At 35.5% G+C, this 22,898-nt stretch overlaps 1 protein-coding gene across 2 annotated transcripts in view; it reads right to left on the bottom strand.

Annotated features, from left to right (window-relative positions):
* The window catches only part of FSIP1 (fibrous sheath interacting protein 1), a 151,312-nt gene extending 134,842 nt beyond the window's left edge, over positions 1–16,470 (bottom strand). For both annotated transcript variants that reach the window (XM_025038966.1, XM_006920505.3), the window contains exons 1-3: positions 15,619–16,470; positions 10,111–10,243; positions 2,901–3,084 (exon numbers count right to left, since the gene is read on the bottom strand). In XM_025038966.1, the coding sequence (XP_024894734.1) occupies positions 2,901–3,084; positions 10,111–10,236 (310 nt within the window). In that variant the 5' untranslated portion in view covers positions 10,237–10,243; positions 15,619–16,470. The remainder of the gene's footprint in view (positions 1–2,900; positions 3,085–10,110; positions 10,244–15,618) is intronic.
* Between the last annotated feature and the right edge of the window lie 6,428 nt (positions 16,471–22,898).

The following is a 22,898-nucleotide window of genomic DNA, read 5'->3' as shown; positions in this document are numbered from 1 at the left end:
AGAGAAGGCATGTACACAAATAGCTGCAGCAAAATGTAGCATGTTATAAGTGACATAAAGTAGTTGCAACATATAGAAACAGATTCAGAAAAGTACTCCATGTAACTAGACATTTTTACCTATGCCCCTCCCATTTGTTCTATTTTCTTGAAGTAAGTGAAAATGGTCTTTAGTTGTAGATAATTGATAGTAACTTGTTTGGAATTAGGGACTCTTTAGAGCTTCAATCTTTCAAGCTTATGATTATGATTAATGATAATGTTAATAATAGCAGCTAACATGTATAGAGTTATCTGATAGGTACAGTGTTAAGTGCTTTATTTACAAGCATTATCTCATTTAACCTTCATCATAACTCTGCAAGGTGGTATAATTTTGTCCCCACCTTACAAATTAGTAAACTGAGGCTAATTTGTAACTGTTACATACGTCTCCAAGACAATGTAACTAGTAAATGTCAGAGTCAGCTTCCACCCAGACCTGCCTGACTCAAGAGGCAAAGCTCTTCACCACTAGGCAATACTTCCTCTGTGAAGTCTGATAAAGATGATAATCTAGCAATGAGCATAAATGCTCAATACTAAAGTGTCGCCTACCCCAGTTTAGATCATTAGAAATGACATATTATGTTAAGAAAGGCCAAATTTTACCTTTGCAATTCCAGAGTCCTGTGATGTTTTCCTATAATGTATATCATTCTTAAGGAAAAGGAAATATTTTTAAAGAGAATATGCTTATCCAAAAAAAATACCAGTCTTATTAATAAAGGGGTTCTACAAATCCTGTTGCTTGCATAGTTCAAATGAAGCAGCCTCTAGTCCTAATTCCCAACCATCGATCCTAGCGTTCTCAGGCTCCATGTACATTGGTGGTCTACATTGCAGGCATTTTGAAGTAACTCATGCAGTACTGAAACAATATTAACCAATACAATGTAAATTGGGCCAATAGCTAATCTCAACTATAACATCTTGTTTTCTGATAACTGTAATCCTGAGTCGCCTGGCCTAACAGTGAGAGCTGACTTCATCCCAAACATTCTAAACCAACAGCTTTCAGTTTTCACAGTTTAAGATCTCAGCTTCCCTTTACAATCTTAAAAATTATTCAGAACCCAAAGTAGCTTTTGTTTATGAGTTATATCTATTAATATTAGAAATCAAGACTGAAAAATATTATTTATTCATTTTAGAATAAACATATGAATTATATGTTAACACAAATATAACATTTTTGTGATGAATAACTATATTTTCCAAAAAAAAATTATTGAGAAAAATGACATTGCTTTAATTTTTTAATATCTGGCTCAATAAAAGACAGGTGGATTCTCATATCTGTATCTAAAGTCAGTCAATCTATTGCATTCCATCATTAAAGTTATGAAGAAAATCTGGCCTCACAGAGACATGTAATTAGAAAGGGTAGGAGAAATTTAATAGCATTTTCAGATAATTATGGATATTCTGCTTTGATGCTACATCAAAATTCGACAAGGGGTAGTCTCTAAAAGGTTAGCTGGAACATGAAATCTGTAAACATACCAGTGAGCTTTTTGTATTTGTTCCATTAAAATCCATGGAGCTATATTTCATGTTAAATTGATCTTCTACCATGTATTGGTCATTTGGAAAATAATGGATTATGCAGAAATTCAAAATGTTAATGTTAATATTTCAGTATACACTATCAAAAAATTACATTTGTTAAGATGGCCACCAATTTTTATCAGAAAAGTCTAAGTATCAAGAAGCTGTCAAGCTCACAGTGACATATACAAGTTTTTCAAAATTCCAACTTTCATTTGAAAGTTCAAATTTTATCATTGACAAAAAATAATGTCAGTTGTCTTCCCTTGTGGTAACAGGCTCATTTCATTTAAAAAAAAAAAAAAAAAAAAAAGTCTGTCAAATACCCAAGTCTGAATGATAATAGTTTTTGTCAGTCATTCTTTCAAGTAAAAATGGTGTTACATATAAAAAGTGGCCACTAAACTATCATGCAAGTACTCTTCCTCAACACAACCTTCACATTTTAGTATACAGAAGAATTGCTTTATATGTACTTCTTATTTTACCAGATGTAATACTAAAAAGATATGTATTCAAAGGTCAAGATTTAATAAAATTAATAATTTTTACTGCTTTTTTTTTTTTTTGACCAAAAAGATTCTTGCATGACACTGGACATTTTTTTTCTGCCAGTGCCTAGTCATAAAGAATACTAATAGTACAATTTGGTACCACTGTCTTGATTCATGCTAAAGCATAGCAATTTCACCCACCATTGCTTTTGTACCATCAGTGCAAATGTCCATTCAGTAGGCAAAAAGGCAAATAGCATAATTTCAGCATTATGATGAACTATATTACTAATATACTATGTCAGTATTATGACGAAAGTAGTTTTTACTTTCTAGAGCTCCTGAAAGTGTCTCAGAGATACCCTAGAGCTCTGCAGACCACATTTTGAGAACTGCTGGTCTAATTCACTCTGACCAATATTAATTTAATAACCATGAAAAAAGTAGTCTTTTAAAATCCAAAAGTTATTAAGATCAAATGAGATTATCCCTAAAAAGGCATTGAAAAATTATAGGATACATTTTATTATACAATTTTAGTCATCAAAAATATCAATAAATCACATCATAAAATGCAGAAATACTTCCTATTTGATTAATGTAAAATGACCAAAATAACAATTTTATTAAATGACATATCTTATTATTTAAGTGTTTTTAAGGACTCTTAATATTCTTCTAAATAACAATTTGTGATTGCTTGCTCACAAAAAGTATGTCTCTTTTTTTTATTAGTTCTACTTCGCTAATTTAAAAACATGCCTAATTCTAATATTTTAACTATAACATCTGTAATTATCATTAGCCAATCACCTACCTGAACATTTAGAGATTATCTGATGTTGAACCAGACTCAGATCTTCATCTGACTCCTCTTCAGCCAATTTTATTTTCTCGGAGTAGTTTTCCTCTTTATTAACATTACTGTTTCTACTTTCCTCTGTATTACTGCTCTCTGAGTAGTCTTCTTTATCAGAGTTCAACTTGACTGCAGTATCAACCTAAAAATTATTTCCAAAGAAACATTTTTCAAAAATAATGTGTTTTTTAACTTTAAATTTCTAGACTATTTTAATGGAAGTATATGTGGGGACATACATGCACTAGCATTAAAGTAATCTAAAAATATAACACTTTTTAATTAAATGTAATTTAACTACACAATTAAATTTCATAACAGTTTGCACCAAAGAAATATGCACTGAAGAAGAGTCAGAAATCAGTCTCAAAGAGAACTGCTCTTTGCCAGGCTCTGGGGACGAGACATGATGGTCTCTGCTCCCTGAGCTTCTACTCAGATGGAGAGTCAAAGGTCTAGAGCTGTGCTGTCCAATATAATACAATGGCCACTAGCCACATGTGGCTACTGAACAGTTGAAAAGTGAATAATCTGAAGTGAGATGTGCTCCTAATGAAATGCTTCAAGTCAAGCTTTGGTGATTAGTTTATTTTATCCTATTCACAGTTTTCCTATTTCATTTTGGTTTCTCTTCTAGCAAAGTGCATTTTGAAAACACCAATTTGGTACAGCTGTGTTTTCCTGAGAACAAGACATCCATGGCTGCGTCAGGAAAAAACAGGGATCATAAGGCCCTGAGGGCTGAACGTGGCAGTGAGAGTCACAGCACAAATGAACAAACCAAAACCTCAGGGAGAGAGAGCCAGTCACTTCTGAGAGGAGTACATTTCCTCTCCCAGTGGAAGGATTGTCTGCTGCACATCTTCAGGGCTCAGGCCTTGGAGTGATTTATGTCCTCTCTGCACCTACATGATCAACTCTCCCCCACTGTAATCTGTGCCCCCTTGTTAACCTCAAAGGCAGAAGGTTGGTGGTGCTGAGAATTAAACTGCCAGGGATACAGGACTGCAGGAGCATCTCTGTTTGCCTGAACTAGAAAAAAGGCCCTAGTGGAACTGAGGTGAGTCAGTGGTATAATAATCATAACCACCATTCATTGAAGAATTACTATTGGCCACATCTTGTACTGAGTACTTTACACACACTGCCTTGTTCACTCCACACAATGACTCTATGGTAAAGGCACTGCTACCCTGATTTAACAAAGAAGAAAACAGATCCAGGATAGAATGAAACCAGTAGAGGACCAATTTATAAACAAACAAAACAATGCCTCCTTGATGTAATCTCAGAGGTGTTAAAGAGTGTTCCCTGTTCAAAAAAAAACTGTCAAAGGCTGGGTAAAGCCTGAAATTCCACACTATGCAGTAAATCCTTAAGGCTATATCGTTCTGTGAAAACACTGAAATTGCCAGGAGAGGTTACATAACCCCTGTCAGTCATTAATATCATGACGTAAATGAATTTAGCTTATGTTTCCCCGAGAATGGATTTTTATATAGAAGAATATAACTAGAAGATAACTAGATATTAGCAATATACTTGGATAGCACATTTCAGGATATACAAAGACCTTTCATATATATCATTCTATATGATCTTAAATCTTAGAATGAGCAGGAAGTAATAAGGCAAAAAGATGAAACTGGAGAACAAAAGGCAAACTTTGCCCATATCACAATTTTACCCATAGTTCCCCACCCATCTTCCCCAGCCCATTGCCCATTGGCCTCTCTCTTCCTAACCTTCCTTCTCTTCTACTTGTGGCTTATGTGTATGATTTTTCTTTCTTCTTCATTCTCAAGGCTACATTCTACCTCCATTTTGCATTGCTCCAGGTCCCCTACTCCATACCTTCATGTTAGTCCCAGGAAAGGTAAATACTCTATAAAAACCTTCCTAACAATTAGATTTCTACCTGAAAGCTGTGGGATTTTTTTACAAAAATTACAACTATTGGCTCTTTCAATAAAAATATTCAAAAGCAACAATAAACCAAAATATTTTGAATGAGAAATCTATTATTACTACAAGAATTTAATTTAAAAATCTAGCATTTTAAACTCCTTTTCTGCCATACAGAAAATTAAGGTAAGAAATTAATAAAAACTAAATTTGATCATTAAAACTAATCAAAATTCCAGGATTTATTATTCAGACAATATATAAAGCTTTATAGACATTGAATCATTTGCAATCAGCAGTAAGCATGAAGTACATCTGTGGCTTTTTTCCCCAGCCTAAGACAAAACTTACTTATTTTCCATGAATTTGATTAATATAAGTCACGATTTTTAAGAGGCTTTGCTTTTGATATAAATATCAAAGTCCCTATTGACTAATAAATATGCTAGAGTTTGACCTATAGTTTAGTGGGTTCAAATAAAATCTCACCTGAAGTGATTGCTGATATTTTTCTTTTTAATAAATAAACCTTGAACAAAGTAATATTAATCTATGCATTGAAACCTGTGTGCCAATATTGTGAAATTGCTGCTTTAAAAAAGTCATCACTCAGGAATATATATGCAGAAATACTAAAATATTAATTCTATATCTAAATTTTGTCAGGTCTTTGCATATTATCCTACCTCTATAAAGTAGGAAAATCTTTATTCTAAATTTATTGAACACATATTTTGTGAATACTTACTGTGTGCCAGACTTTATGCTGAATGCTGTGAATAATATAGGAAGGACTGACCAATTGAGCTAAAGAATTGAGACCAATAGCTAAGATGTGCTAAATACTTACTAGATGCCAGTCACTGTTCTAAGAACTTTAAAAATTTTGTCTCATTTTATCCTAAAAACATGCATATGAGATGGATAGTATTATTAATTCTTTGGACAGATGAGGAAGCTGGCACAGAGAGTCAAAATAATTTGCTCAAGATCACATAAAATGTGGTCAGCAGAGCCCTAATTCTGAACCAATGACTCCAGAGTTTAGGTTTATATAATCCCTATGCTTGGGACTAAAGAATCTGAAATTGTTTTTATATTCCAGTTTGAGTGCTATGGAAAACTGAATAAACTAAAAACTACCATCTACTTAGAAACACACAAGAATGTTAGGGAAATTGCCAGTGGACAGAAATTAAAGGGAAATGACAAACTAGAACAGGAGGCTTGTAAAATCCTTACAGCAACTGCTCTATTTAAGGATGGGGGTAGAAGCAACAAAGAGATGCTAAGGAGGATGTGTGGGCATCAGAAAGCTACAGGCTTTTTGCTACATGCAGGGGTAGGAGAGTAGGCCTTGGACTCATGCAAGATAAGGAGATGGAAAGGAACCTTACCTCTCCTGCTCCATAAAGCTAGATCCCTCAAAGAGGTGCATCCACAGTGAGAGCATAGACTAGGAAAACACATCTAGCCAAAAGCACAGGGTAAGAATAAAGGACATGTCCAGGTTACAAGTGGGAAAAACCTTTCCTGAGAATTTGCAACCACAGATTCATGCTTCATGTGGGTTTAGGCTCCAATTTATATTATTCATGAGTTCTGGGGTGCTTAAAGCTGAAAAATTAGCAAGAGAGAGAGAGAGAGAGAGAGAGAGACAGAGAGAGAGAGAGAGAGAAAGAGATTGATTCATGCCAGTGATATCTCTGAGGCATCTGGCAGAAGTAAACAGAAACTCGCTCTGGTAGACATAGTTTCAAATTAGGCTCCATAAAATTCCCAAAATTAAAACTTACATTCCAAAAGTTCAAAAGCCATGAACATAGGACCCACAATAAGCAAGGATCACAATAAACCAAAGAACTTGAGATGTTAAAATGCTGACAAAGATAATCATAGAAATATTTTAATTGGTGTTTTAAAAAATCAAAAAAAAATACCTATGAGATTAAGATACTGTAAAGAACAGCTGGATTAAAAATAAACTAAAAATAGCTTCCAGAAATTAAAAATATATTACTAAATTTAAAAATTCGATAGATGGATTAAAGAGCAGATTTGACATAGTAAAAGAAATAATTCAAAAAATAGAAAATATATGTCAAAAATTCCCCAGCATGAAACACAGAGAAATAAATGCATAGAAAATATTAAAAAGAAGATAAGAGACATGAAGGATAGAAGAGAAAGGTTCAATGGACATTGAATATGACTTCCAAGATGATGAAATAGAAAAAAATGTAGGTAACACTTGAAATGTGAAAACACAATGGCTGAGAATTTTTCAAAATAAATGAAACACACAGATTTTTACATTGAAGAAGTACTAGTCTCCAGAAAGACAAATTAAATAAATCCATACTAGGTGTGTAATAGTAGATACAAAGAGAAAACCATTAAAGTAGTCGGGAAAAAAGTATCTAAACTAAACAACCCACACTGGAATGAATATTGGAATATATAAAAGCTTTCTCACTGGTAACAAGAGAGGCCACAAGCACCCAAATATAAAACATGAAATTATAAAACTTTCAGAAAAAAAAAAAAAAAAACAGGAAAAAAATCTTTGAGACCTTGGGTTAACAGAGTTCTTAGATTCAACAAAAAAACACAATCTTCAAAAGAAAAAAAATTGATAAATTGCACTTAACAAAAGTAAAAAACATTCTTCCAAAGACACAGTTAAAAGAATGAAAAGTCAAACTATAGACTGGGAAAAAAATATTTGCAAATCATATATCTGACAAAAGACTCTATCTAAAATATGTAAAGAACTCTTAAAAGTCAACAATAAGAAAACAAACTCCAAAAAAAGTTAGACAAAATATTTTAACATAAACTTTCCAAAAAAGTATATAAGCACATGAAAACATATTCAATATTATTAGTCACCAAAGAAATGCAAGTTAAAACCGCAGTGAGCTACTGTTATATACCTATTAGAATGGCTTTTTAAAAACATCGACAACATCAATTGCTGGTGAGGATGCAAAGCAGCTGGAACTCTCATATAATTCTGGTGAGAACAGAAAACAACTTGACAGTTTCTTATAGATAAGCATATACTCTGGGGGTAGCTCCATAATGTAGTAGTAGGCACATCTGCTTTACACACAGAAGGTCCTGGGTTCATGCCCCAGGTGAAGCCATGGACCTGGGTGCGCCTGGCCGTAGGTGCACGCCGCGAGCACGTGGGAGGAGACACGTTCTCCCAGAGATCCAGTTCTTAAGGGGAGACGGCAACATTCGTAGGTAAGGGGTGGAAGTGGTGGGGGGAATTAAAGGGGAGGTAGTCTGCCATACACATTGTAGAAAAAATCTATCATGTTGACACACACACACACACACACACACACACACACACACACACACACTTACCATACAACCCACCAATCCCACTCTAGGTATTTACCTAAGAGAAATAAAAACCTATTTTACACAACCCCCCCAAAAAACATACAGTATGCAAATATTTATAGAGGTTTTATTCATAATCACCAAAACTTGCAAACAACCCAAATGTTCCTCAGCTGGAGAATGAAAACAAACTGCGGTACACCCATACAATGGAATACTATTCAGCAATAAAAAGGAGTGAAATATTGATACATGCAACAACATGGATGAGTCTCAAATACATTGTACCAATAGACAAAAGCCAGGTTCAAAATCTATATACTTTTCAATTCCATTTAAATGACCCTCTGGAAAACAGAACATCTATAGGGATAGAAAACATATCAAGAGTTTCCAGGGATTAAGAGTAAGGGAGATTTTTTACAAAGGAGTAGAAGGAGGCAATTTTTGAGGGATGATGGAACTGTTCTATATCTGATGATGGTATCACTCTTCACCTTTGCCAAACTCGGAACTATACACCAAAAAAACAGTGAATTTTGCAGTATGTAAAATCATTAAATTAGAAACAAAAAAGTCAACAACATACAATGGTAATAGATGGAAAGATTTAATATCATAAAGTTAGAAATTCTTTCCAAATTAAGCTATAAATTCAAAGCAATTTCAGTCAAAACCCCAACAGTATTTATCACAAGACTTGAAAAAGTGATCTAAAATAGAAAGCCAAGAATAGCTAAGTCCTAGAAAAGAATAAGGTGTCCTATCAGACATCAAGAATTATAACAAAGCTACAAGAGTTAACACATGGTACAGTAATAATGCAGGGTTAGATGAAACAAAACAGAGAGTTAAGCTAGAATCTATATTTTACAAAGTCACCTGCAGCTAGGGTTCTGGATGCATGTTAGGATCATCCAGTTAGATGCAGCTGCACAAGATTTAACAAGAAGCGAGGCAGAAGCCATCTTCCTGCGTTCCTGATAGGAAGCTGGCAATATATATATTCAAAACTGTCACCTCTGCATATCTAGTCACCAGTTTTGTGGTTCTGAGGGACTAGTGGCAGTGTCAGAAGCAGCAACACCAACAGCTTTCTTATCTCTGAATTTCATCTATGGCAGCATGACCTGGGAACCAATAATCCAAGGGAAATCCTCTCGTGATTTCCTCTCCTGCTGGCTTTCCACTGATTTTGAAGAAGTGGATTTCTCATATTCAATCCCTTTCTGCTGAATATGCCTAGAGTGCTTTTTATTTCCTAACAGATAAAAACTCTAAAAGTTTCACAATGCAGAGTCTAGTACATAAATCAAAAAAATAAATGAGAACGGATTTATAAACTTGCAGTTTTTTTCCATCATGAGGTTCAAATTTTTGTCATAATTCTAAAACAAATAAATTGCTCCATATCATAGACAAAAAAAAATCGATTCTTTAAAAAAGATCAAGTTTAGATATTTAAGAAAAGAAAAAGATTACTAAAGAAAAGGAAGTCATGGCCAGATAATGTACCTGCAAAACATATACTATGTGCTCTTTACCCAAACTATATTTTTTTAAATTACTGAATGTTTTTAGAGAGTCGATGGTGGCATAGCAGATGTTGCAATACAAAGCTTTCTTAGGGAAAAAAATAGTTAACAAATGAGTATTAACAAAACACAACTATGAACAAATAAGCCCCACTCCAAAGTAAGGGGGAAAAAAAGAAAGAGGGAAAGGAGGTAAAGAAGGAAAAAGTAGTTCATATTAAACGTTCTAAAGTAAAATCCAAGAACTCTGTGAGTGCTCCCTGAACGCACCCTCTAGAAAAGAACCTTAAAATGGAATATCAAAAACAACTTTAGTTTATCAATTGCTAAAGGTCGCGAGGAGTTTAAATCATTTCTAAACAGCAAAGTACCTTGAACGATGATGGCTCTGGTGAGAGCACCTCCAAAGAAGCATTTGAACCTCTGCTCCCAGGACGTGTTTTTGAACTTGAGGCTGGTTTTGAAATTCCATCCAAGTTTCCCTTTATAATATCCATTGATACCCTGAAACAAGCAAGCAAAAAATTTTAAAGCAAGTTATGACTTGTGTATTTAAATGTTTCATTAGTGCTAATATGCAATTAATTCAGAGCCTTTGTCATAAGGACTAGGTTGCTACCAAAGTCACACTACCTTAATTTCATCAAAAGACATCTGTTTGTGGATCATTAAATCTTATTAAATCATTATTTAGGTGGAAAACATGCTGCCTAGGGTGTTAGTTCTGAAAGTGGCTAAAAAAGAGTGAATGCCATCTGGATGGCTTCCTATACCTCCAAGAGAAACTTGTAATGCGTCCTTTGACTGAGAAGACAGTCTTGGAGCATTGCACCTCTCAACCAGGATTCTTGCTTTGTCATAGTGATTGGCTAATGCCTTTACCTTGTTACAATATTGCCTGCCTTATTCCAGCATTCCTCATTCTAGCTCAACCTTCAGCCTAGTTTTTCCACTCCTCCCTGGTGCCACATTTTCAAGGAGCAACTATCTCCAGGTCACTGCTCTTTTTCTGTCAATCCTCCCCTTCTAAAACCTGCCATTCTATTTCTGCCCTCTGAAACAACTGAGAACAAAAACTACTTTCTCTACTAAGGGAAAGACGTTCATTATCTGCATACACATCACCAATCATTTCAATTCTTTTTCATGTGACACTGTCCACAGGCCTTTTGCCACTCTGGCTCCTCTATTCCCAGTGCTGCTTTCTGAAGCAGGAAATATTATGCAGGGTGGTTTAAACTAGTGGAAGAACTTGGGCATTGAAGACACATTGCTCCTTCTAAACTGTTCCCTTGATCAGGACCATTCCAGATTTGTTCAGTAACGTGGGGGTATCATGCATGCTGAGGAAAATGGAATAGGGAGAATTCCAGATTTTGCCTTCTCAATACTTAGCTTCATATGTGAATGGATATCATCCACCAAATCCTTTCCTAAATTCCTATCAACTATGAATTAAACTACTTCTCTCATAACAGAATAAAGAAAGGCAATTGCCTCCAGCTCAGCAAGTATAACAACATCCTTTTCTTACCCTACAAAATGACTCACTCATCTTTCTTTCTTTTTGTTTGAATAGCATAGGGAGAGTCTAGGGATGTTTTGGACACAGGCAGAAGCACAAATATAAACAACCGGATGCTCCTCCAAGGCACACAGAGGGATAATATAATTTGGCCCCAACCAGTCTTTGTGCCAAAGCTGATGCTTAAGGGACCACTAGGTCAACTTTTTCCATCTCAGCAATGAAAAAGGCATTGATCTCAACACTATTTAAACTCTGCAAAAGGGTTTAGGCTCACTCAGGAAGGCACTGACATTATTACTGTGGGATGACTGATCGCCCTGGCCCAACACATCACAATCAAAAAGCACAAGTCACCAAAAGGCCAAATATCTTGTAAATGCCCTAAGCAGCTTGTCAGAGGAGACTTACTGCAGCTTACAGAGGGAGTACTGAGATGGAAGCATGTCCAGAGCCAGTAGAATACATGTCAGTAAAGGGAGAGGCCCAGGGAGCCCATCAGTGACATGGATCAGGTAAAAGTTTCCAGGGATTTTTCATTTTGTTTTAGAAATATATCTGTGCTGCTATGTTTGTTCCTGAAAATAATAAATTAAATAAAATATATTTCCCAGGGTGAGTGGGGATATAACCGACAATCTTATGAATTTGGCCATATAGAAAAAAGCATGGATAAAGGGCATTAAAATCAGGATCTCATAGATGTATTTAAATGTTTGAGAAGGAATGTCAATAGCCACATAGAAATTCTACAAGAAAAATAAAGCATTGTACCAAAAAGCAATCAAATGATAATAAAATACTTACAATTATGATACAGAGTGTAAGTGGGGAGGAGAAATTTTATGTCATAATATAAAATCAAAGAGAATCTCCAAAAATTGATAAGCCCAAACAATAGTTAAATAAGCATAACACTTACAAGTTCAGATGGTTGCCCCTAGAAAATAAGTCTAGGGATTGCTTCTTTTTTTTCTCCATTGTAAATGTTATAGCACAGTTTGCCATTTTTGACTAATTACTTTAACAAAGATAAAATCTAATTTTAAGAATAATAAATAAATGTAAAATATGAATTCTCCAGAGGATTGGAAGGGAACATAAATATAATTTACATAATAATGAGATTAGTTATTTACTAAGCATGACACCAAGAGCATAATCAAAAAGGAAGTGACAAATATATTTGATTATATAACATTTAATGCTCGAGTGTCAAACCAAAAAAAAAAAAAAAAACTACAAATTAAAATACACCTGAGAACAGAAAAATATATGCAACATAGATGATTCACAAAAGGTTAACAAATTTACATATTTAAAGAGCTCTTACCAATCAGTAAGAAAAAGAAATATTCCAATTAAAAAAACTAGCTAAGGGCATAAACAAGGGATTCACATACCAAAAAAGGAAAAAAGGAAGGAAAGGAGAGACAGAGGGAAGCAGGCAGGGAAGAAAGAAGAAAAGAAAGAAAGATAAATTGTCAGTATCTTCTAAAGAAAAAACAGGTCTAATTTCTCTAATTAAAGAAATATACATAAAGAAGGCTGAAAGATGATCACAAATCAAAGAAGTAACAGAGGTGGGTTCTGGATTGCCGCATTCATGCATGTTCTTGCATCATTTTTTACTTTTCGCTTATCTGTAGTTCTAGTTTTCTATTAAGTATATCTTGAATTCAAAACTAATGAATTTATTTATTATGGAAAATTTTCTAGAATACATTAAAGTGTATTCAAAAATAAATAAAAATCACTCAATATTCACCACTCTCAGCTAAACATCGTTGGCACATTTCTTTTCCATTTTTGCTCTATGTCTCTTCAACAAATTGGACCCAAATATTTCTCACTTAACATTACATGATGAGCATTTTATTACACTAAAGATACTTCAAAAATAGAATATTATTTACTTCATGATATTCCATTAAATAGAAAGAAATATGACCAGATTCTAAAGTGTAACAAATAACTGCTAATACGTACCAACTTTTTATAACATTCATTTCAAACAAAATCAAACTTTTTCATACAAGCTTGTGAAAAATGCAACCATCATGGATGATTTAAAATCAAAATGGGGACACATAGCTGCTGTAATTTCATATTTGGGGATGAATGGAAGAACTAAAGAAGATGAATCCTCCTTGGTTTAGTAATGATGATTACCCGACCTAAAGAAAAAAGTGGCATTACATTTATTTTCATGACTTTAACATCTAAAAGTTATTTTATAGTAGATTTTTCACTTTACATATGTGTTTATTATGTAAGGAATACTTGTCCAAGAAAGAGGAAAAAATCAAATTACACAGCATATAAAAGGTTTTAAAACCAAAATTAATAGATTGTTAATAGATTTTTGTGGGTCTTATTTTTTTTAGGCATATGCAAACTTTCTATCTTTTATACCTACCTACTCCTCCCCAATACAAATACAAACAAATGCCATGGTGCTTTGCAACTTGCTTTTTCACACTTAATATATTTTGCAGATAAACTTCATGCTTTCAAACAATGGTATAGTTTTCCACTGCAAAATGTAGCTTTTTAAAATCGGCCCATTTAGGTTGAATATGGAGTACTTGCTATTAAAAGCAATATAAAAGTTTACTCAAAATAAATCACAGATCTAAAAATAAAACTTAAAACTATAATATTTCTATAAAATATGTGTGATTGTGGGCTAGGCAAAGAATTTTTAGATACAGCAGAAGCATGATTCATAAAATGAAATGATAAATTGAAATGCATCAAAATTTAAAACTTCCATTCTTTGAAAGACATTGTTAAGGAAAACAAGGCCTAAATATTAGAAGAAAATATTTGTAAAACACATACTTGACAAAGGACTTGTATCCAGAATACATAAAGAGTATGAAGACTCAATAATAAGAAAACAAAAGATTTAAACAGACATATCACCAAAGACGTGCGGATAGCAAACCAGTACAAGACGTTCAACATCATTAGTCACCAATGTGAATTAAAACCACAATGAGATACAACTACATATTCAAATGGTGAAAAATAATTTTTTTAAAAAAACTAACAATATCAAGTGCTGACAAAGTTGTGGAACAACTAGAACTTTCACATATTGCCTGTGAGAATGCACAATGGAGCAGCCATGTTACAAACTGCTTGGTGGTTTCTTATAAAGTTAAACAGACACTTCCCATATGACTCCACAATCTCATTCTTAGATATTTACCCAAGAAACGAAAACTGAAATTCACCCAAAAACCTGTATATGAATGATTATAGTAGCTTCATTAATAACTGCCAAAAACTGGAAACAATCCAAATGTCCCTCAACTGGGGAATGGCTAAGCAAACTATGGTTCATCCATATGGACTACTACTCAGAAATATAAGGGAACAAACAACTGATACAAAACCTAGATAAATCTCAGATACATTATGCTAAATTGAAAGTAGCCAGATTTAAAAGGCTCCATAGTGTTTGCTTCCAATTATATGATATTCTGGAATAGACAAAACTACAGGAACAGAAGACTGATTTGTGATTGCCAGGGCTGGGGGTGGAGAGAGGTTAACTATAAAAGGGTACAAGGAGATTTTAAGGAAATGATGAAATTGTTCTGCATCTTGATTGTGGTGGTCATTGTATAATGGTAAGCATTTGTCAAAGCTCATAGAACTGCATATTAAAAGGGTGAATTTTAACATATGTAAAGTATACTTCAATTTTAAGTAAACTGCTTTTGCAAATCTTTGTTTAGTTATGTTTACATACCCAGGAGCTAAATTAGAATTGCTGGGTCAAAGAACACTTGCATTTCAAATTCTGGTAATCTGCCAAACTGTCCCCAAAAAGATCGTACCAAATTACATTACGACCAACAACGTACGATGAGAGATGCAAGTGTCGGGTTCCCCACACTGGACTGCGGTCAACCTGGTTAACATCAAAGCTTTTTCATATTTAATCTGGTAAGTGTGAAAAGGCGTCTGGCGTGTGATTTACATTTCTTTAATTACGACAGAAGTTGAGCCTCTAGTCGAATGTTTACAGGCCACATTTTTTTTTTTTTTTTCTGTGAAGTGCCTATTTGCATCCTTTGCCATTTATGGTCTATTTTAAATGGCTGGTAATTGATTTTTAATATAAATTCTAGGACGTTAGACGAGCTCCCGGGCCTGGCCTGGCCCAGCCCCCGCTGAGCCCGCCTCCGGGTGCCGCTCCCGCCCTCTCATTGGCCCTGCCTCCTCTTTCTAACAGCCAGTCTCCGGGCCCTGCAGCTTGACACGACTCCGCCCTGCCCTGTCATTGGCTTGTCGCGCGGCTATCGCGCTCTGCCCTACTCTGTGCGGTTACTCAGCTTACCGGCGGAAACCTTGGGAGCTAGTCACCAGTCGTCAGAGCATTGACGGATCGGAAACGCACTGCTGACACTCGCCGTGTCACCCACTGCCCCCCAAAAGGGAGAGGTTTTTCCCGCCACCACAGCTACTCTGGAGGTGGAGGGAGCTGCGGATCCAAAGCACTCCGGCTTCTGAGAACGCTGTTCCCCTGGCAACCAGAAGCCGTGCCCTTCCAGTCTCGCGATAGGAAAAAGGGGCTGTACCATCCAGAATTGCGACGTGGGGGCCAGGGGTCGCGAGGAATTGGTGGATCACCCGGAGCTGGGACCTACCAGCTGTCTCTTTCGTGTTCCGGGAGGACGGCGTGGGTGGGGAATGGTTTGTTCATATTTAGGTTGAACTCGGAACGAGGATATCTGAATGCTTGTATGGCTGTGCCCCTCATTAGTAATATGGTGCCCTGCAGGTCCTCCTCCTTGAAATGGAAATGATATTTCCGTCCTCACAAGATTGTTGTGCAGCTCAAAAAGATCATGTGAAATTCTTGGTAAATTTTGTATGCCATATAAATTAAAAATATTCGTTGTGCACAAATTGAGCTCCAGTCCAAAAAGGGTAATAAATACTATTTGTGGTTTCCCTAAGTCTCAGTACATGAAGGCTATTTCGTTGGGTGCCCAAACTGATTTTCTTCATCTCCAGCACCATGAACTATCTGCTTTTTTTCCAGTCTAAATAGCGCTTTACAGTTTACAAGACACTTTCACATAGATGCCACCTTTATCCTCATTGTTTTAGGTGGGTAGGAAGTGTTCTTTAAGTGTTTTTCAGCAGAGCAAATAGATAAAGATTAAGTGAGTTACTCAAACACAGCCACAATCTAGGGCAGTGCTGGGTATAAAAACCTGTCCGTAAACACCATCCGTATGCTCCTAAATCCTGCATTTCTATATCCAGTCCAGACTTCTCCCCTGAACCTCGCACTCTTATCTATTTGACATCTCCACTTACAGATATCTCAACTTAGATGTAAAAAGCATCTCAAATTTCACATGTCAGAAAACAACCCTCCACAGTCCCCTCCGGCATCACCACCCTCTAATCCATCTCAGTAAATGGTAACTCCATCCTGCCAGGCTCAGACCAAAATCCTTAAAGTCATCCTTAGTTGTTCTTGCTCTCACACTCGACAATCAATTTATCAATTCTATCATTGTATACTTTATACAAATTCTATGAGTGGTGTTCCAAGAAATAACAAGTTTTGATTCAAAATAACACTTTAAATTGGCAATTTCCAAACCATGATTCTGTAAAGTGTTGTTAACCTCGTTTGGAGATTTGTATATTACATTATTCAAATGTTACCAAATAATGTTCTCTGTGTTTTCTCGTTTTTGAATATTTTCCATAGGCTACAGTTCTTGTAAACACTTCTAAATTATTTTTGAAACAAATGCTTCAAATAGTAAAGAATATGAAGATTGGAAGTATTTTAAGAACTTAAGATTTTGAGAACTCCTGGCAGTTTTCTTGTTTCTGCCTCCTATAAATTAGTATCTGTTGGGAATTTGGAAACACTACTGCTTGTTGTTCCCCTACAAATAAACCCCCAACTCTTCTCTCTCTCTCTCTCTCACACACCCCACCCCCACATATCCCAACCTCCTGCTTCTTCTGCTTGAATACAGTTCCCCAGCTATCCATGTGGCCTGTGGCTCATTTCCTCTAGTCTCTCAAATATCCGCTTTCTCAAGCGGGCTTTTCCTGACCACCCTATAGAAAATAATCTCTCCCCATCTCCGCGCTTCCTATCCTCTGTTCCCTGACTCTGCTTGATTTTTTTTTTTTTAAAGAGGATAGATAACATTGTTTGAATTCTGATACTAAATAACTGAGTGACTTTGGGTAAATTCGTCAGCTTTTGTGGGCCATAATTTCCTCATTTGAAAATTGAGGTTGGACTAGTTTTGCCGTTATTTACTGCATTATAATTACCTAGAGAAATTTTATAAACTACTGATCCCAGAGCTGTAGCTGAGAGCAAATAAATCTGAAACTCCAGGGCTTCTCAAACTTTAATTGCAGTTAAATCACCTGAGGATCTTCCTAAAAATGCTGATTCAGTGTAGGTGGGACCCAGGAGTCTAACAGGCTCCCAGGTGATGCCAATACTTCTGGTCCATTGATCAGTCTTTTAGTAGCTAGTAACCAGATAATCTCCAAGTGCCCGCGCAATTCTCATTTTTCGTGAATAAAGGCAGTTTCCATTTTTATGTTTGGTAACTAGTGTTGCTCAATAAGAATACAGAATATTTCAGATTTCTTATGGATGTGAAGGAGAAAAAAAACAACTAAAAAAAATCAAGGCTATGACCAACGCCCATGATTAACTGGTGTTTTCATTGTTTTTAACTGCCGCTTTTTAAATATATGCAACATAAGGTACATATAAAGCAAGTAAAAAGAAAATTCAAGTTCAATAGAAATTTAGTGTCTCTTCACTGTCTATAACCTTTCCAAACATTTTACATAAAACTCACCTCATTTAGAATTGTTTCTGTCATTCTCACTTTGTTTATTTACCTCCCGCTGCTTCTGTTTTTGTACACAGCTGGGAAGCTGTATGTACCTGGAGGGCAAACTTTAATAAATTGCATTTGTTGTATTTTAGTACACAATAAATTGTGTCTTTGTTTTTAATTTTCTGGACTACTTCTGTGTCAGCTAGTGCAGGTAACACCCTTAAAACAATTCATATTCAGATTGTCAGACAGCACCATATTTTTGATGCTGTTTTCTGAAATTCTGCGTTCAAAACCTCAAACATATTCTAGGAAGTATTGTGCCTTTCAAAATAATTCATAAAGATTTATTCTAGAGTCAAGATGTTTTAAGCTAAAATTTTCCTGATCTCATCCCAGATTGGGGACATATGGCAGCATTGCTTTTTGTTTTTGTTTTCAATCTCTCTACTCTTGACATTCTCCCTCTGAGTGGAGTCAGACTTTGAATGAGAAAGAGCCCACACTGTATTCCATCTGGGCTCCAACTACCATTCCAGTCTTGTTGCCCCAGTTTCCTCTTTCTCACCATAAGCTTCAGCCAAATGTAACAGCCTACTAGAAGAGGAACATCATTAAGCCTCATATCATATAAACTAGATTAAATAGCCTTTTCTTTTGAAGGGCAATTAAAAGTGTGTGCCACAGGACAGTTCCTACCTCCTATAAGACTATGGCCTAGTGTTATTAAAAAATAACATTTATTGAGCGTTTAGGACATGCCTTAGACACATCATTTCACTTCATTTCATAATATGCTATGAAATGAAGTGAAATGGCGGCACTATTATTATCCAGACTTATAATTGACAAGCAGAGCACAGAGGGGTTAAGTAATTTTTTGGAGGCCATTCAGGAACTCTCAGTGGGATTCCAACCTAAGTTCCAAAGACTGCTCTCTTCACCTCACTGGACTGAAGTCAAGAAAAAAAAGGTCATTAGTATCCACTAGATGGTGCTGACTGTCTTCTGTTAAAGACAAAACTGCAGACACTCAGAAACTCACTTTCTTAGGATTTCAGGTGTGACTCAAGAAACAACTGAAGTATACTGTGCTTGGGCACATCTTTAAATAGCTATCCAAATAGGAAAAATGAAAATTAGATCTCAAAAAACACACAATGGATTTTTTTAAAAATTTAAATTTCTTAGTACATAATATAAATATCTATATCAAATACCATTGATGACTTTGAGAAAAAAAGTCCCTTACACAATTATATTCATATAAACTCTACAGACATAAAAAGAAGTCCATGTTTTATTTCATTTACCCACTTTTATACCAGCCTCACTCCCTCCCATATCTTCCAGTCCTGCTTGGCCATAATACTAATCCATGTGATCAAGAATCACAAACAGGGAGGTAAATAAAAATTAAAATTAAAATAAAAAAAAATCAGGTTCTGGAACAGGTAATCCTGTCCTTATTCAAATAAAATGCACCTTAAGTTTAGTATGTGTTTAGTATTTTCTTAGAACATTTTTTAGTATATAAAGGTATAAAATAAGTCTGCTAAAAATGGGTTCTCAGATTTTGTCGTACATATAACTATCCCTTCAGGTGTTAATTTAAAGTGTCTATGTGTTGATTTTAGTCCCTACTCCCTGATTTAGTAGGTCTGGAGTCCAGCTCGGGAATCTTCACTTTAACAAGTACCTTGGTGATGCCAGTGCAGTAGAACCATGAGCATACTTTTAAAAACACTAACTTCAAATTTGTGTTGTAAAGCGTAAATAGTAATGAAGTCACTGCTCCAAGAGACAGGATGGAGAACCCTGGAGCTGTGCAACCCAGGGTCACTGAACAGACACATCCAGTACTCCCTTTGTAAACAGTAAACTAGAAATTGAAGAATGTTCTCCCTTCCCACTTCCTTGATGCTGAACCCTTTCTTTTCTCTTCTTATCTATTGTGGAGTGCTACAAAGAATCATATGCTAGTCAGAGAATGTCCCCATTTTAAAAATTGGAGGTAAGGGGAAGCTTGCTACTTCTCAAAATATATTCAACCAAACACATAATGATAACTCCTAAATTTCATTAAGTGAAAAGATTTAGCCCATGCATTGTCACATGATCTTTGTTTAACTTGTTCAAGTTACATGAATATCGGTGTGGGGAAAGAAAAGAACAAAACTGTGCCAGGAGACTGTGGAGACACATAAAAATCAGCATGTGCACGTGCACAGGTGTGTCAAAATATATTCAACCAAACACATAATGATAACTCCTAAATTTCATTAAGTGAAAAGATTTAGCCCATGCATTGTCACATGATCTTTGTTTAACTTGTTCAAGTTACATGAATATCGGTGTGGAGAAAGAAAAGAACAAAACTGTGCCAGGAGACTGTGGGGACACATAAAAATCAGCATGTGCATGTGCACAGGTGTGCACACACACACACACACACACACACACACACTGCAGCTATACATATATGACCCAGAAAACTATAGAGGCCTTCTTTTTTAAAAAATAGTGAAGCAAATCAAAGATAATGAAGATATATTCTAAAATCTAGAGGTTCTGTGGGTTGTTTTTTGTTGTTGTTTGGGGGTTTGTTTGTGTGTGTGTTTTTTGGTCATCTCAGTTCAGTTATCAAGAGATCAGCTTTGCCAAGTAAGTCATTCTCACCAGAAAAGGAAAACTCTTTCTCCTCTTTTCTCAGAGAATTCCCTCACAGTAACAGATTGCTTAACTCTTCTTGTTATATTGCTGGCTCCAAAGTTTGGTCGCCTGCAGCAATTCTGTACCTGTAAAGAATTAAAGAGTTTCCAGAAGCTTCCTGAGCCTAGCTGCAATTTCTGTTGCTGGATGCCAATTAAGATTACCCTGTTCTACTCCTGGCATTTCACCCCTGCCAGAGGAATGGTTGGAACACTACCTGTGGATAATAGCTGGAGAGAAGTTTAGTAATTTCACTGCAACAATCAATGTTGGGCTGAAATCCATGGTTTATGAACACTGTCCGTGCATTAAGTGTCATGCTTCGTGCTTCAGTCTACTGGCATGCTTGTCTTTGACTTCAAACCATAATTTCTATATCAAGCGCCTAGGTCTCTGATCCTGTAGGGGTTTTCTTTTTTTTTTTTGGGAAGGGGATAGTTTTGTTTTAAATTGGTCTCTGGATCTATGTACTAAAGTGCATTTTTAGTATGTAAATTATATAAATCTTTATTATTATATAAACCTTAATATTTATTTTAACACAAATTAAAGAAGTTAAAACCAGTTCACATAGCACATTAGATATGTATTCAAACTAAACTAAGAGTCTTAAACAGCAATGCGGAGAAATTATTTTTCTCAGAGTTAAATGCAGAGACAAAGAAGAAATGGGTCAACAACCACGGGGTTGTTCATCAGTTAGCAATCAGGCTGCCATCCTGGCATGCTCAGCACCTCACTCACTTCTTACACATCTTTTTTATTAATTTGAATTCAAAGTAATGTTTCTATCTGAACATACAATGTGTTTGTTAGACTAGGCACTAGTCATCATCTTGATGACTATTGGCTTTCGTGTTTAAATCTTTTTCTTATTTAATCATCCAAACTCCTTATTTAACAGAAGCTGGTTTATTTTCCCTTCATTTTATCCTCACAGACAAATTGGAATTAATATAGTAATTTGGCTCAGAATTTGTTATATAACTCATATATTGACACACAAAACCATTTTAAATGATTTATTAAATTTAAATGCATCTGGTCTCTAGTCTCTGGTCTCTGCTACAAGCTGATCTGGGCCTGGTCTTTTTTTTTTTTTTAGTTTCAAGTATACAGTACATTGGTTAGACATTTATATAGTTTATAAAATGATCCCCTAATTGCTCTTTCTTTCCTCTGGCTCTCTACCTAGCCAATACATTAATGCTAACTGCATTCCCTATGTCGTGCTCCCCATCCCCATGACCATCCATCAACTACTAATTTGGACTTCTTTAACCCTTCACCTCATTCTCCCAGCCTCCCAACCCTCCTTCCCTCTGTCACCAGATTGTCCTCTGTATTTGTGAGTCTGCTTTGATGAGTTTGTTCTTTTTGTTTCTTAGATTCCTCATAAAAGTGAAATCATATGGTATTTATCTTTCTCTGTATGACTTCTCACTCAGCATAATAACCTCTAGGTCCATCCATGTCATTGCAAATGGTAGGATTTCATTTCTTAATCTGTTTCTTCATCTAGTAGGATAAGGGACTGGATATAGGTTTCTACACTTACTTTCAGATCATTCCATTTCAGCAAGCAGGGCTCTCTTTGAAAACAACCTGCTCATGTGTCCCAGCCTGAACCTCAACAATATTCATACCAGCTCAACGGGCTGGGTGGCAACAATTGCCTGTTTAGAAACATCTGGGCAATGGTAACAGCCATCTGTCCTGTCCTCTGCAATCTATGAATAAAGAATTAAACAAAGCAAAACCACAGTAAGTTTGCCCTATTTTTATAGCATGATGTAATAGAATGAATTAAAAATTAGTTTAAGTTTTATGAGATTTGGGCTTGTATCTTCCTCTATTGTTGATTCTAGGACAAGCTTTTTCACTTCTTTAGGCTTCCATTTAACAACCGCCTATTAAATAATGGGAAGATAACTCCCAAGCACTGTCTAGAGAATTTAAAATGTTCTTGAAATTCTATATTGACTGTTTCACTACAATGGTTAATAAAACAAGTATTTTATTTCAAATAAAAGCAGCCTTCTAATCTATGCTGGAGAATGAAAAA

The sequence above is a fragment of the Pteropus alecto genome, unplaced genomic scaffold (genome assembly GCF_000325575.1).
Source record: "Pteropus alecto unplaced genomic scaffold, ASM32557v1 scaffold86, whole genome shotgun sequence".
In the NCBI taxonomy this organism is placed as follows: domain Eukaryota; kingdom Metazoa; phylum Chordata; class Mammalia; order Chiroptera; family Pteropodidae; genus Pteropus; species Pteropus alecto.
The sequence above is the reverse complement of the archived record's forward strand: the minus strand, read 5'-3'. Positions and strand labels throughout refer to the sequence as shown.